The sequence below is a fragment of the Idiotropiscis lumnitzeri genome, chromosome 14 (genome assembly GCF_059441095.1).
Source record: "Idiotropiscis lumnitzeri isolate Australia: NSW breed Sydney's pygmy pipehorse chromosome 14, RoL_Ilum_1.0, whole genome shotgun sequence".
NCBI lineage: Eukaryota > Metazoa > Chordata > Actinopteri > Syngnathiformes > Syngnathidae > Idiotropiscis > Idiotropiscis lumnitzeri.
The window spans coordinates 11,702,016-11,718,024 of record NC_142404.1 but is presented as its reverse complement, the minus strand read 5'-3'; the positions used below and the strand labels follow the sequence as shown (position 1 = coordinate 11,718,024).

The 16,009-nt window shown below is 40.1% G+C and overlaps 1 protein-coding gene across 4 annotated transcripts; it reads right to left on the bottom strand.

Annotated features, from left to right (window-relative positions):
• Positions 1-117: 117 nt before the first annotated feature.
• On the bottom strand, positions 118-15,170 carry LOC148323484 (muscleblind-like protein 2a). 4 transcript variants are annotated; one of them, XM_088315064.1, is made up of 10 exons: positions 14,907-15,169; positions 10,320-10,845; positions 8,539-8,703; positions 8,252-8,449; positions 7,502-7,747; positions 6,150-6,203; positions 5,714-5,870; positions 4,655-4,690; positions 3,464-3,558; positions 118-3,029 (listed from the first exon to the last, which is right to left on the bottom strand). In XM_088315064.1, exons 2-10 carry the CDS (start codon positions 10,479-10,481, stop codon positions 3,015-3,017), a joined length of 1,128 nt encoding a protein of 375 aa, XP_088171190.1. In that variant the 5' UTR covers positions 10,482-10,845; positions 14,907-15,169; the 3' UTR covers positions 118-3,014. The 4 variants fall into 4 exon arrangements, with proteins under 4 accessions (XP_088171190.1, XP_088171189.1, XP_088171192.1 ...); XM_088315063.1 differs by lacking the exon at positions 3,464-3,558 and having other exon boundaries at positions 14,907-15,170; XM_088315066.1 differs by lacking the exon at positions 6,150-6,203.
• Positions 15,171-16,009: the final 839 nt, after the last annotated feature.

Here is a 16,009-nt window from a genome sequence, read left to right as displayed (position 1 = left end):
AGCTTTCTTGCAAGAGTCCATTTAAAAGGGCTACCAACTTTTAGCCCACCCTTTATAATGAATTTAAAATGTGTAAAAATGTTTGTATATTGGACAGAAAAACAGTAGAAGACAACATTGTCTTTACTTGGACAGTGTTTATTGACAATATTAGACTTTTTATAGACTTTAGAAATCACTATTCACATGAAATGGATAATCATACACAGTAAAATAAGCGCCACTATTATATGATAAAATGAGGACAAGTTTAAAGTTAGGCCCGCTGATGGAACAAATCAATATTAATGCAACCATTTATATAAGGACATCATCATCATCGTCATCATAAAGCATTTCTGAGAGCTGACTGACATTTTTAGTCTCAATCAGAACATTTCCCAGAGTTCTCCTTTTCTCTCGACAAGCAGGGTGGAATTAAAAGCAAACGTATCTGTCGATGAATAAGGCAACAATCACAATAATAATAATCCCCCCAAAAAATGCAACTTTGCTCTTATCTTGAACATTGTGGAAGGGCTTGAAAGAAATGTTACACATCAGAAATCCTCAATCAAAATACTAACAGTGGATTATTTACTGCAGTATGTTTAAAATGCACACCACCATACTGAAAAAGTTATTATGCACTGGCTAGTTTCACCGTAATAAAATGTATACGATCACAGCGACGACAGACATCCTTAAATTTGGGACGAGTTGAAAGGTGAACGCTTAATACGCTACCACGTACAATGCACTTTGTTACGTCAACAATTCTATGGTCTTTTTCTTCCGACATTCCACCCTGAACATCTAAACGATGACATGTCAGAGGCAAATTATATCACTTGCTGCATTTTTAAATTTTTTTTTTACTATTTGAAAGAATCTCAACAAAAGTGAGCTTATACGAAGTTACATTCACGGACAACTCCGGAGTAAGTTCTGGCATGTTCTTGGTTAACGTTACATACATTAGCGTAAAAGAATTTGTAATAAAAATGACATCATGAGAGGAAATAAGAAAACAGCTTAATAGATTGTCTGAATTAATCAAACATAGTCATGCTAAAAAATAGTCATTAAAAAAAACTTAGGATGGGCATATTCATCAATTAATTGATCATCAAAAATTTAATGTAATTGATTGCTTAATTAATCAAGTCTTGAAGCAATTCAGACTGTATGAAGTGCTGTCTAACGCGGGGTAAACATTTTTTTTTCTAAATCTTTAATCAGGATGCAAGTCAACTTTTCTAGATGATTTCTTTTTGCACTGACTAATTTATCTGCCCTTATTTTTTTCCCTGTAGTACATCAGGTTTACGTAATACGACTAATAACATAATATGTAATATAGTCAAATATTTTGTAATATTTATGAATTATGGGTTAGGCTCCGCAACTGGTGGATTTATTATTTATTTATTTTTTTTTTTTTTACAAGGCATGGTAAAATTTGAATAGCGCAAGCTTTTTATAAGTCAGACTTCAAAAATACATTTAGGGTCACAGAAAGTCTTCTGATTAAAATTTGCTGTTGACCAGTGTTATTAAAATGTGAGGGACCGCAACCAAAAACTTCCCCTCTTTGCTTACTGCTCTTATCGTGTGTGGCGTACTGAAGACAACCAACACAAAAGGCTTTGCGAACGTAAATATTGAGAAGTTGAGCGAGATTCACGCCAAAGTTCTCTGAGTTGCATTCCTATGCCCAATTTAACACTGGCATGAAAACAGGAATTTAGAACAGTAAACAATAGTAGTAATTAACCGCTTGATCCATTTCGCCAATGGTTGCTTAACAAAAAATAGTCAAATGCCCATCCATAGTGAACATAAAAGTTTATAAAATTGAGGAATAAAAGTAATAATCGACATATTTAACAGAGTTTCCTCCATCCGGTCTAAAGAAATGACACTTAATGTCCTTCTTCAAATTATTGTAATTATTTGCACATTCAACTATTTAAGGTACATTGGGGCAGAGGGGGACTACAAAGTCATCTTAAATATGAAATAAAATAAAGAGTAAAGAATAATTCTTAATAATAATGAGAGTACATAAATATTTATAAGTCTTTTAAGCATTTAAGTAAGACATGTTCACGACGTTCTCGATCATTTTAAATTTTTTTATTTTTTTTTAAATGCAGGACACTGTCGTTCGAAGCCCCTTAAATAGGACAACTCTTTAGGCACTTGTAACTTTCAAGACTGAACAGTTACAATAATAGTTCAGTCCTTGCAAATCACACTTCTGTTTGAATATACTCTGAATAAACTCTTACGATTATGTAAAATGCCTATCATTCTGACCCATCATTTAAATATTAGGTTTTTCTTTTTTTGAGGGAAAAAAAAACATCCAAAAATGTTGAAATTGTGCCCTTTGAGGGCACATTTGATTGGGTCGACAGCGGCAGACAGACTTTCAATGCAATGCAAAGGCACACCAGGTGGAGGAGCACTGCTCACTGTGGATAAAAGCCTGTACACTGAGGACCATCTTGATACTGATATAATTTAAAATAAGTGCTTTTCACTAGTTGCTAATAAAACAATTGAATCTGGCACAAGGTCAAACAATCATTACTGTTACAAAGAAACAACACATTCAAGAAAGTGAACAATCTCTACCATGGTTTGTTATCCCTTTACGTTGGGCACTGCCATGACGAACACACATCTGACGGAACTATTTACATTATTAAAATTTCAACTAACATTTCTACCTGTTAGTATCTTCCAGTACGTTTTGACAACCGTAATGTTATTTGAATTTTTTCCCCAGTTGCTTCGAGGAACAAATAAAACGCGGATGATTTACTGTGGCAAATTCATGTACAGTACGTCTGTGTGTAGGGTCCTGTTGTGTGACCTAAATTTGATACCGTAGTCGATGTGGTCATGCATGCCACTGGTGGTGGTTGATCAGCAAGCGGTTTGCTGCAGGTGACGTGCGCCGTGGAAACTGTATGTACAGACGGGCTGCTCTGGATCGTCGTGGCACGGAGTCCTGGTTCTGGTGGTTACTTGAGAATGATCTGTGTCAGAGAGTGGGTAGAAGCATGACAAATATGTAAAAGAGCTCTTAAATATCTATCAATGTAGTGGACATTTTTGTAGTTTTTTCCCCCCATTTTTAAGGGGGACGTAATATGGAAAACTGATGTTTTAATATTGAAAAGTATATATATGTACTATTTTGGCGTTTGTGTAAAAAAAATGTTTTGACAATTCATTATGCGCATCTTTTTTTTTCTTAACAAACAGGAGTGTGAAAATTGACACAAAAGTGTTTGCAAAGGTCTCTCTCTACAAGTGTTGCCTGTTCTAGTAGAAGTAGCTGATTGAGGGGCAACATGAAGCTCAATGACAGCCGATGCAAGCAGGAACACAAAGCGACTCCTTCAACGTAGAAGAGCCCAAGGTTGTCTTGACTAAAAGCTTCGAAATAAAAAAAAAAAAAGGAGCAAACCTGATTGGCTGGTGCTGTTGCTGCGTAGGGGACACTTGTGGCGGGAGAAGTTGCTGCAGAGACACTAGCAGGCGTAGCACTGTACATCATGGGGACTGGCTCAGGAAGGGGGAAACCATGAAAGCAATGAAAAGGCAGGTGGAGCGTTATGGTAACCATAGCGAGGTGTGTCTGTCTCTTATTTTTTGCCAGGCAAATACGAAATGACGTTAGCAGCAAGGCGTCACTAGGTTAGAGCTGCAGCTGGCATGAGATTACACAGCAGAGTGAAGAAGCGGGGAGCATATAAAGAGACTGCTAGGGCTGATCATAGGGACAATTAGGACATTTGACATCCGAGAGGCAGCATATACAGCAGCAACACTAAATATTACCAAAGCTTTTTTTTTATTTTTTATTATTATTTACGAAAATACAACAGCAGTGAAATCTCGTACGTACACTCGCCAGCCATGGAAGGCACATCAGCAAAATGAAAACAATTCTATTATAAATATAATTGAATTAAAAAAAAAAGTCCATTTATATGCACAACATTAAATTTGAACGTCATAGAAATTGGTCATTCAGTAGTTCAACTCAAAAGAGTGAAAGCCATATTAGATTCATTAAACTCAATGAAAACTGACTTCAAATTTCTTGAGAATTAATTCAGCATTTTCTTCCGCTATAAGATATGATCCCCTAAAATCATAAAATATTCCATCTATCGCTATCTGGTTTCACTTTTTTAATTTAACAACTAAAATAAATTGAGTTTACTGTGATTTTCTAATTTATTGAGATGCATCTGTATTTTGAAATTAATTCATCAAAATGAAAATATTTAAGCAATTCTAATATATCTTTCTCAAGTGGCAAAGGAAAACATCCGGAATCAAAATACAAATTGTTAAACAAGCAATCAATTTAACAACGTAAACGTCATTAAATTAAGTAGGCGTGTTTAATGGCTTACGAGTGTACATTTCAATAAAAAGCACGCTTGTCTAGGTTTTGCCAGTTTATTTAACCGAAACGTTATTGCTCATTCATAAATTATCCTTCTAAAAGCTGAGGTAATATCTAAGGAAATATTAATGCCATATAACATGAAGACAAAAGTGCAAAGACACCACTGAAATAAAACGTCACGTGTATATGATTTTATGTCCTAGCATTTGAGTGGGCTTCACCTGGCGAGGTACTTACCGACACTGTTCGCAGGAGTCATACACAAAACAGACCCTGTGTGCGGACAATGAAAAGAGATGACATTTTGAGATACTATCAGCTTGTTGCTCTCGTCAACTATGTACTGAGAGTTGCTTATGAAAAGACAACATGAGAAATTACAGTAGGGTGGTCAAATATGTGGTTGTCATGTCAACTGCAATGTTGCTAGGTAGCAGCCTGGTCTCGATTGGTCCTGCTTGCGGAATGGCAGTGTGTGTTAGATGACTGCAATGTCACAATGGCTGAAAAGCAGTCGTGCCTATTAGCGAGGAACAAAGTCATTTTATTACACCTCCCTGACATTATGCATCCATCTCAAAGTGAAAGGCCTCAGCACAAATATTTGATATTGAGTTTTTTTGTTGTTTTTTTTTTTAATGCAGGCTGGACTCAGGCATATTCGAGCCCCCCTCCAATGCACCTCATCCACCCAATTAACAGCTGCCCTGTAACGCGTCTTACACTCCAGCCAACCAGCATACCGCCAACGCCCTTAGTCAGGTTTGTTGTGTCTGGCCATTTATAAAGTTCACATTGGTTTTCTGCAATACTTACAGTGCCCTGTTCTGCACTCTGCTCCCCTCCTGCCTGCCTGACTTGTGCTCTTCCCTTGCTGTCCTGCTTCAGATCCTGTTTCCTGACTGCCTGGACCCTGCACCTGGATTCCTCCGACCCTTTCTGAACAAGGGCCTTTCCCTCCAGCCACAACAACAGCCAAATGTGACAATAAATATCTTTGCATCATAACCTGCCGTTGATCTCTCATAGCAGCATGTGGGTCCACCTCACAAACTGTCGCTGTCATAAATCCTTTGATCATGCATAACCACGTGCATCTGTATTCCTCTTTATCTTCATTTTTGTAAAGGGACAGTTGATCTCTTTTAATTGGACCTCATTAGCTGCGCCTAATGTCTATGAGCTTCCATGTATAGTACAACATATAGTGACATATCCTTAGCTACAGTCCGTCAGAGTAATGGCCCACTTGCACATTTCTTTTGGGAAAACCCTGGCAAGTGAGTCAATGCGTACCTGCGGGATAGAATGCGGCGGTGGGGTGCTGCAGCTGCGTACTGGCCAGAGCCTGCTGGTAGTGCAACAAACTGGGGCTGAGCAGTGAGCTGGCCCAGTTGCTCTTCTCCAGAGCTGCCCTCTTTGGTAGCGGTTGCAAGATGCTGTGGGGGAAGCCCTAAAAAGCAAACACCACCACTCATTTAAGCACATATTCTTAATTATTTGGTGGTCAATGAAAATAAAAATTTAAAAAAATGACTACACAAGAAAGGTAACTGTTAATTACATGGCATGCACTCATGGTTTCAGGATACAAATACGAATGGAAATAATGTATCACATTAACTCTATTAAGATTGACACAAATGAGATTACAGAAAGCTCACAGTGACAAAACGACATGTTATCACAGTATCATTTTACTGGCTACATGCAAAGCAAAAGGTGAAAATACCAGGTCTACAGTTGCCTCGAGGGGTCGCTTCATTGCTTTGGCAGTCGACTGCGTCTTTTAAGAGCGGACAGCGAGCACATGATGGCAGTGGGCCAATGGGGGGTCAAGCGTATTAACATACAGCAAGCAGAGGTGCATCATGGGGGACAGCGTTGTGCATAGATGAGAAGGGGGAAAACAAAAATAAGCTGAATGTAGTATACCACATAAAACACAGTTTTGCATGCACAGTAACCACTCACTGTCTAAAGATAAACATCTGACGGTCAGCGTGTGCCATTTAGCATTCACTAGCATTACAATTCTACAGAGCCATCATTCGAGATACTGTTGCTGTCTTTGTTAAAACACTAATAGGTGTTAAAGAATATGAAAAACAAGGAGTAAACACAACCAGTATGTGCTTATGGGAGCAATGCATTAGGGATGGGAATAATAACGGATTAGTCGATTCAACGATTTTTATCAAGAGTCTATTCATTTTTTGATGAAATTGTGGCAAACTCGAGTGCAGAACTTGGCTGAAACCAGCAGGGTGCTGTTGATTCAGTCTCAACTGGTCTTTGGCCTAAACATCAAGAGGGACAACTGACACTGGCGCAGAAACAGCAGTTTGGAACGGATAGCGAGCGAGGCAGAGAGATTTTCCCATCCCTTGATTGCAACCCATCACAATGAATGACATAAAGGAGTACCGAGTTTACCCAGGCTAGTGAAGTTAACATGCCGGCTAGTGGATCTGCATCAGTTGATCTATGGACTATGTTCATGTTGACATGTTTCTATTACTGAACAAGAAGGAGTAATCTGTTGATACTTATTTATAAATATCATTGTCTTTTGAGCAAAGTTAAGCCTCACATATTCTTGAAATAATATTTGTGATTTAATTTTTACTCTCCCCTACGGCCGAATTTAGTTACATGCGGGCTACTTACAATGCATACACCATTATCATTGAAAATAAAAGCAAAGTTCAACAAAAACATACTGTATTTAGCTGTTATCAGACGAAATGGGAGACATGTTTTGAGTTTGACTGATTATCTCATATTTGTTTGGAACACGGCAAGATAAAATGCTAAAATTACCCTGACTGTAAATACTAAGAGCCATGCAGTAAAGTATAACATAAGAGAAAGGGAGAAACAAATATGATGGTTTACATTTTAAACAACACAGATGGTCTATGGAGAACATGTATAGCACACAAAGAGCACATTTTGGTTAAACTTTGACTTGCATTCTGAATTCAATTCATAGTTAAATACAATTTTTGTCAATGTTGTTAGCTGTCATTAAACATGAATTAAAATGAGTTTGTTGTTGAAGGACAGACGTGGGTGTCTTACCACGGCTGCAGCTGTGGCCTGGGCCGCCATGGCTGTCTGATGTTGACCGGACTTAATTTTGGCCTGCAAGTGCGCAGGCGGGTGAAAATACTTGCACTTGTCGCGGCTGCAGCGGCTCTTGATGTAGTCCATGCAAACGGTGACGGTGTTGTCGACGGTGTCGATCATGGGGCTGTCGCTGGGGTGGGCAAAGCGGCAGTCGGTCTCTCCTCGAGCGCAGGTCCCTCGTTGGAACTCACGACATACCTGAAATCAGAGTCACATAACGACAATCGATCATAAATCGAAATCGGGTTAGTTTTGGGGAAATGTTAAAGTGGTTCAATATTACAATGGCGAATGTGCGTGGTCAACAAGTTCGGCCCATATGCCCGCGACCCTTGAGCATATGCGGCTTGGAACATGGATGGATGAAAATGGGAATATGTGGTAGTCTTCTGTCTGCTCATTTTTTCTCAGTTGAGTGGGCATGTCGCAATGCATCTACGTCACAATGACACCTCTAAAGCTTATGTGCTCATTTTGATGCATTTCAATACGCTATTGCACAACATTCGACAAAACGCATAAATGGCAAACTTAAACCAGGTCACAGACCCACCTAAGTTATGCAAAAAATTGAAAAGTTAGTTTTCGATGACCACTTTGACCCAGGATCACATTATTTGGATTTTTCTTCTCTCCTATAGTTGCAAAACCCAAACAATCAGATGTCAAACAGCGTGTTAGATTGCACCGGCTCTACTGTACCTCCAGTTTGTCAGTGCGCTGAAGCTTCTGGGAGGGCGAGGGAGAAGAGGAAGAAGGCGAGCTTTGGACCGTGACAGGCGGGCTCCCTGAAACAAGAACCTGACTGCTAGGGAGGATGTCTGTGGGAAGAAGCCCTATTCCGTGGCTTAGGGGCGTCAAATAGGAACCGTAGCCGAGACCAGAGTTAGTGCCAAGACCCTGTGTCGCAGGAAATGAAGGCTGTGAGGTAATAGGATCAAGATATGGTGGAAAGGTGGGATTGCTCTTGCTCAAAGTGGGGGGCTTACCACAGACTGCAGACTGGCTGTAGGGATCATGATCTGCATCTGCTGCGCAAGCACAGCAGCTGCTGTCTTTTGCTGGATAAGATTGTTGCGACCATTTATTTCCAGCTGGGTCTTTAAGTGTGAAGGCGGATGGAGGTACTTGCAGTTTTCTCTAGAGCATCGGCCCTACATTCAGAGAACAGCAGCAAAGAAAGTACATTGAGCTCCTTTAATTCTCCCCTCTGAACACAACTTTCCACGCCAGGTTCCATCCTCTGAATCGACCATGAGGGAACGTCACTGCACTCCTCCGCAGCGCCAGTGGTGTCAGCAGCACTTATACGACGTGGCAGCTCGTTGCTGCATGCTAACTGAAAGCTTGTAGTTCATACTAGAGATGAAATATTCTGTTTAAAGAGTCAAATCGTTTGGAAACTGATTTTATAATCTGACAGTCAGGTTAGGGGAAATGCCGGTAAAATTTGATTACGGATTCACCATGTTTTGAGGCAACTGCGGCAAAATTGAGAGTACAATTACTTTATTTATTTGTGGGAAAAACATAGAACATATTTGATAGAATAAAGTGCAATTGCACATATAATGCCCCCTCTAATAAATGTGTTGTCCTTAGCAAACAGGTGGCAAACTTCTACCGTTGATTAAGTGACAGTCTCCTCTCTAATAGATGGATGCCTGGTACTCTCTGCAGTTGATTAAATAAAAGTGTCCTTCTAATAAATGCCCTACCCTGAAGAGACGACAACTAGTACGCTCTGCATTGGATTCAGTAACTGCATCCCGTTTAATTGGTACCTTGAGCCAATTGAGGACTAGTGTTCTTTGTAGTAACTTTAAAGCCTCTTCTAAGGTATTACCCCTACCTGGAATATTATCTACAGTTCGCTAAATAAAGGCCTCCACTCTGAATCCTGAAGCCCGAACATGTTTCTCACTGCTGTAGATTACATAAAAACCTCATCGCTAACAAATGCCTTAGAATGAATAAAAACCTGGTAGTTTAATTAATGCTTCCCCTCTAATAAAAGCCTTGCCCACACTAGAGGCCTCTGTTCAACTTGGACACATGCACCATTGTTTGTAAAAACAAGATTGTGTTGATTGCATCATATTTATTCAAGAAATTTGTACGAGTCAGGTTAGCATCTGTAAATGCTGTGGTGGTCCGGCACAGCGGCGTGCTGAGCATTTGCTTCCACCTCTTACTTGTCATGCAAGCGCATAGCGCAACATTATCGCACAAGTTCAGCTCAGCAAAGGTTTTTCAGATCTCTGTGCAATGACAAAGCTTATCAGTGTTTTTTTTTTTTTTTACGGTGTAAAATGCGAATATTGACTCAAAATGCTATGAGAAACCACTTATTTCGAGCCTTGCCGTACCCGTAATAGCTGCCTGGTCCTCTTTTATGTTGATTAAATAAAGGCCTATGGCCGCTATAAAAGAGAATGCAGTCAGTTTGTTAAGAAATGACCATTTGAGTACATTGTGTGATTGTTGAATCATGTAGTTATGTTATTTCAATGCCAAATGTCGACAGAAATGAAAACAATGGTCAACTACAACGGTTTGCATGACAATCTTAACCTGGGGTATAGTGTTGCTATCTAACGTCTAAAAAGACATCGGTGCCGGATGTTTCATGGGACGCTTGTTACGAGATCACATGGCAAGGCAGATGCCATTAGCGGACAAACCAGCTGATAGCGGATAGCCACCAAAACCTCAACTTTCAAGCATCAACAGCAGCACTGAAAAAACTGAACAATGTGAGCGTTCTTACTTTTAGCGAATCAAAGCAGGCGATGACCCTCCCATTTTCCACTTGGCAGCTCTTTGGCGGGTGAGCAAATTTGCACTCCTCGTCACTGCGTGAACAGTTTCCTCGCTGAAACTGTCGACACACTTCCAGAGTCAGCCATTTTGTGTCTCTCCCCGATGCCATTTCCAAAGGTTTGTGATCATAAACAGTTCTTATTGTAAGACAATCACGGTGCAGAAAGCGGATGGCTGATGACAGTCCTCTCCTCCTCTCCTAAAACAAGCTGATCAGTCCTTCATGAGCTGGCGCTAGAAGGTTCAGAAGGAGGGTCGCTGAGCTTGGAGATCACCCATCCGTCGTATATCACCAACTCATTGGCTTTCCTGTGGAAACTATGCAGGACTAGTTGCTCCTTTACACCATTATCCTTCTGTGATGCTGTGCAAAGTAGCAACCCCCAGATGTTGTTTCTGGCCCCGAATGAAAAATACGCTCTCCTCCGGCTTCAAGCTGAGGAAATCTTCTTAAAGGCACTTATATTGGCGAGCTGAAAGACAGAAAAACAAATATTACTTGCTCATTGGTCAAACTGTGGGAAAGTTTCACATGTCCACTGAAATATCTACTTCTGAAGTAATAAGGCAGTGGACCTTAAATGGATCTGAATGGACCTTAAGTGCATGGCCCAAATACTTTTGAACCGCTGCAATATTGAGGTAAAAAGCATTAAATGGCTGGAATCCCTAAATAGTATTTCAGTGAAATCTTGAAATGAAGCTGGAGCTCTTCATTTGTCTTTTAGTAACAAATGACAAATCCTTAATGCACATTATTAAAACCACCAAGTTAGACGGCAATTGCCGTACAGAATAACTTCTTTACTGTACTATAATCATTCGCTTGGGCTCAACTAAATCTCTGTTATGTTGTTTCTCAGTGATTTCTATTTATATAAACTGTACACACATACATAATTCACTGTCAGAGAACACAAAATCCTCATTGTCACAGCCCCCAAAAAAATTGTGGGTCATCTGTGCATCACATGTTATACTGTACATGCACATTCAACACAAAATGAGAATCCTCCAAAACCACTGAAAGACAATTTGATTTCATTTAATTTATGCTGTAGTAAAGTTTGGTCTTCTGTGTTCATGGTCAATTATTTTTGTTAGTTTATGTACATCAATGTCATGGCAGAACAAATGTCAGTTTGTGTCCTGCGACTTAATATGTTAAATTCTTGGCGATCCCTGTTAGAGCATGACTGTATGGAGTTCGTATTGTTTTGTGTTCTGACTGGATGAATGAATTAATCAAGTATTGAGTAATAAGTCAAGTTTCTTTGTAATGCAGTCATGAATATGATTTCACGTTTATTGCAACTGTACCAGATGTCATCCTGGACGCTTTTTGAGATAGGTCCATGGGCAGAACATGACCCAGATAAAAAACTGGATCATGATTCATGATCATAAGTTGCTCAATTTCTTAACAAAGACACACACAAAATTTCAGTCAACTGACATATCTTCTCACCCAAAAAAATATCCTGTATCAAATCCAGATCATAATCAAGCGGTAATCCATTCCTCTTGGGGTCTTACTAAAGACAGACATCAATTTTAATCAAAATCTTTTAACAATGCATCAAGGTACCTACATAGCATTTTCCTCAAATAGACTAACTTGAAATAAGTGCCAGTCAAATGTCACACCTCAAATACAGGTGGTGCCACTGGATGCTTGTGATAACCTTTACTCTGACCACCATGCTTTTCTGTTCAAGTCTTGAGTGCAACACGCACCACCAGTTTAGCAGATGAGCATCTGTCAAGTTTAAATTTTAAAATGGATGTTTCAAGAAGAAAAGTGTCCTAATAACTGTCTTGGGCTAAATTAAGTTAACACAGTTTGGATTTTTTAATCTTGAGTTGCACAATTGTGTTATGTGACAGTGTAAATAGAATAGAACGCACAGATTGTAATAAGCATGTAACAATACTGAATGGAAACCAAAAACCATAATGCTCTAAGACACAAACCTGTGTCACCTTTGCAAGAGCAGAACCGCAACACGCCCTTTCTAACTACCAGTGCTCTATTTTCATAGGCAGCGCATATGCGCTTGTGGGTCAAAACTGACGCATTTCCGTGCAGGTGCAAGGCTCCTTTAATGTGTTAGGGAATTTGGCAGACCCCGCTGTGCCATGCAGACGGCGAAAATGTCCTTTTACATCTCACCAGCACACTGGACAATTTGGTAGTTGAAAGTCAACTTTACACCTGCTGGAAGCAGGTCTAAGTTGTGGCACACGTGATGTAATTCAATTTTGGTAAATTTAATCAAGAGGAAGGCACATTCTGCACTCAGCAGTTGTGCGTGGTGGAAGTCCATGTGTTTCATTCATAAATATGACTGCATGCAGGCCTCTGAATCATTGTGGAAATTAAATCATTCAACGTATAATTGTTAGCATTTTTAATACAATCCTCCCCCTGTATGCGGCATAGCTATTGGGGACCGGAGGAGGGGGGTTATGTGATATTGCGCACAAACGATCAAGGTGTAATGCAGTCTCCTAGGGCCAAATTTACATCAACTGCAAGTGGAGATCTCCTTGTAGTTCTTTCTCAATCTCCTGGTATGGATTCCATCGAGTCAGTTTATGCTTCCGCCATGCAGATCGCACACCTCTCCGGCGCTTAATTTAATGGGAATGAGAGGAACTGCTTGCATTGGCCGAGACGTAAATCAGCTTTGTTTGTTCACTCCCGCAAATGCCTATACTCTAACGGCACGTGTCTACAAAAATACCAAGAGAAAGAAAATTCTACCCATGAGCATAGTTAGACCGTGCTTTGAGCTAGACTTGCGCTGGGCACGAAAATAAGGCCCCCAAAGTTTGTGAATAGGTTCAACTGTGGATTATAAGACTACTTTCTCTGGTGACGATCATATGACCGCAGTGAGCAAAACTATGCTTATTCTGTTCAACTATATACAGTGGCGTGGAAGCGTGAAAGAGAAAAAGAAGGCCTTACTACAAATGACCCTGAAATTGCGGCCCCTCTAAGCCCATTAAGGTAAGCAGTATTGGACCTTTATGGCTGCTCGGTTGAGAAAAGTGATGTAAATCGCATAGTCGACAAGACCCAGACTAATTGCCAAGGATACGTCAAAAAACGTTTGAGGACCAATTTAAGGCTAAATGAGATTATATTTGACTAAGTAATACAGGCAATACATTGGAATTTGACACTTGTACAGTGTAAATCCAGATTTAAGAGAAAATGTTTGGTGTGAAGTGATGTGGCAAATGTGCTATGCTTAGTTAAGTCCAACTGACGTTTAGAAAGAACACAAAGATGGTAATCCGATGTTTAAACACACGCAGACGGTTAGTCAAACACAGAACAGGATATACACTCCTGTATTGTACACTTAGCCAGGGGACACACAGCAAGTTTGAGGCTGGTGAGGTGAAAATGGATTAGCAAGGACATAAAGTGCACGCTGAGAAGTTAGACTTGACCAACACGCAGGCTTAAGTTTTCGTTCGCACTGGTTGCCCAGGATCTTACTGTCGCAAACCATCGTGAAATCCCGGCGCACACAAGAAAACATTCCTTTGGGTAACAAATCAGGAAATGAGCTAGGGCAAATGACTTTACCTACCCAACTGCCTTTGCTTTTATGCAACACACCCATCTACAACCTCAGAGGCACTAAAGCACCAATTTTAAAAAGATAATCAACATGTATAAAGAGAAAAACAACTCAGTGGGCAAAACATTTCCTCCTCGACAACTGGGAAACTGGAGCGACTGAATCCAACATTCCCAGCCCCCCCCCTTCCTGCCGGGAAGACCCTCCCAGTCTGCAATGGACCAATTGGAAACAAGAAAGGGATACACAGGGTGAAAGCTGTCTGCATAACACTGCTGCTACTTGGAATAAAAACTTTCCTTCACGACTGATGATAGAATGATATGCCACTGGAAATCTTATAATTCGAATGCATAAATGTTTTATATTAAAAATAAAATAAAAAAAACAACCATGGCAAATATTTGAGTAAAAAAACATCTTTGATCTATGATATTAGCAGAACACATCAGGAGTTTATTTCCACTTGGTCTGACCACATGAGGCGTTTCCATTGACGAAGAGCTAAACAGTATTTGCTAAACCCGGACGGTTAATGTACAGCATCAATCTGGACACAATTTAACCTCTATGAAAACAACCCCCCGCTTTAGAATGGATAACACTGTGGTCAAAACACACGTTCAGAGCGCACTAAGAGAATTATTTCCATTGCAGAATGAACTGTGACACTCGACGACATGTCACACAGACGACGCAACGTCACCTTTACGACATCAAAGGGGCACTTAGCGTCTCGGTCTTATTTTATATACACCCGCACTGTAACATTGGGCGTGATTTTTTTCTCTCTTTAAATCGCCATAAATATCTAATTCTGACGTCGCATTTAGCATTAGCGCTGGGCTGGGCAGGGCCCCCGTGGACGTAATGACGACGTATTAGCATGTAGCATGATGCTAACTCCGGTTAGCCAGAGGCGAGAAGTTGCTTACCTCATCGGCGCGGATGAACCGCTGCCCGCGGGGTTGGTGGGAGCAAGAGGAGGGGAGGGGGCATATGGCGCCAATTACACCGCAGCACAGCTCGGATACGGCAAATAAAAGACAACCGTGAGGCCAAAACGAACCCTGGACAGCCGCTTAATGTTGAGCGAAACAGTAGCTAAAATGTCTCGTACAACTACGGGGACGTCATTTTCCAACGGCCATTACTTTGTGACATTACACAGCTTTGAGCAACAAGCTCTTGACAGCTTACTGTACGGTCTCCAACGTCATGTCATGGAGGGGTGTGCGGAGTGGTAACGAAATAAAAAAAACCGTGAATCATCCACTTTAGATTGTTTATTACAACCCAAGGCAAAAATGTATATTAAATCTCAATATATAGTATGTCAAGTCCATTTTAATGAAAAATATGTATGCATCCTACAATGCATAAGTATTGTTACCCCTCTGGAAATTTAGAGTGGTTCGGTCCACACGAAAGCCAGAAGGCTAGAAGGGCAAAGGGTTTCCTTGTTACCAAGGGAACAGCAATAAATCCATGCGAGGTATGTTTTATTTTGTATTATCATTAGCATTTAAATCATCACGACTTTTTCATTTTAATATTTATTTTAGTTTTTTCTATCCTGCCCTGGTGCACACGTATATACAGAATGCATTCTTATGTAGTTAACATTAAAAGCTGTATTTTCCACAGTGAAACTTGCACTCCATCATAAGATTTATGAATTGCAAAGCTGATGAGCTGTTAATGCGTGAGGACAATGCACACGGTGTCTTAGTGTAACGAGTCAAGGTCAAACTAGACAGATGCTAACACTACGGGGGAGGACGGATTTTGCTGATATATTTAACAACAGGGTGCGCAATATGAATACAAATTCAAATAGGATATTAAGGTGTTTTTTCCTCTCTTTGAAAGACTAGATGAAATAGTATGTGGTTCATTATCATTCAGTGTGTTGCTTCCCGTTTATCATTTTGTCAGCAGTGTTGTTGGCCTGTCTGCAGTCTCAAATTGGTATTAATGGAAAGATAAAGAAAATAATAGCAAATATCGTAAAATGAATTAAATAATGAATAAGTAT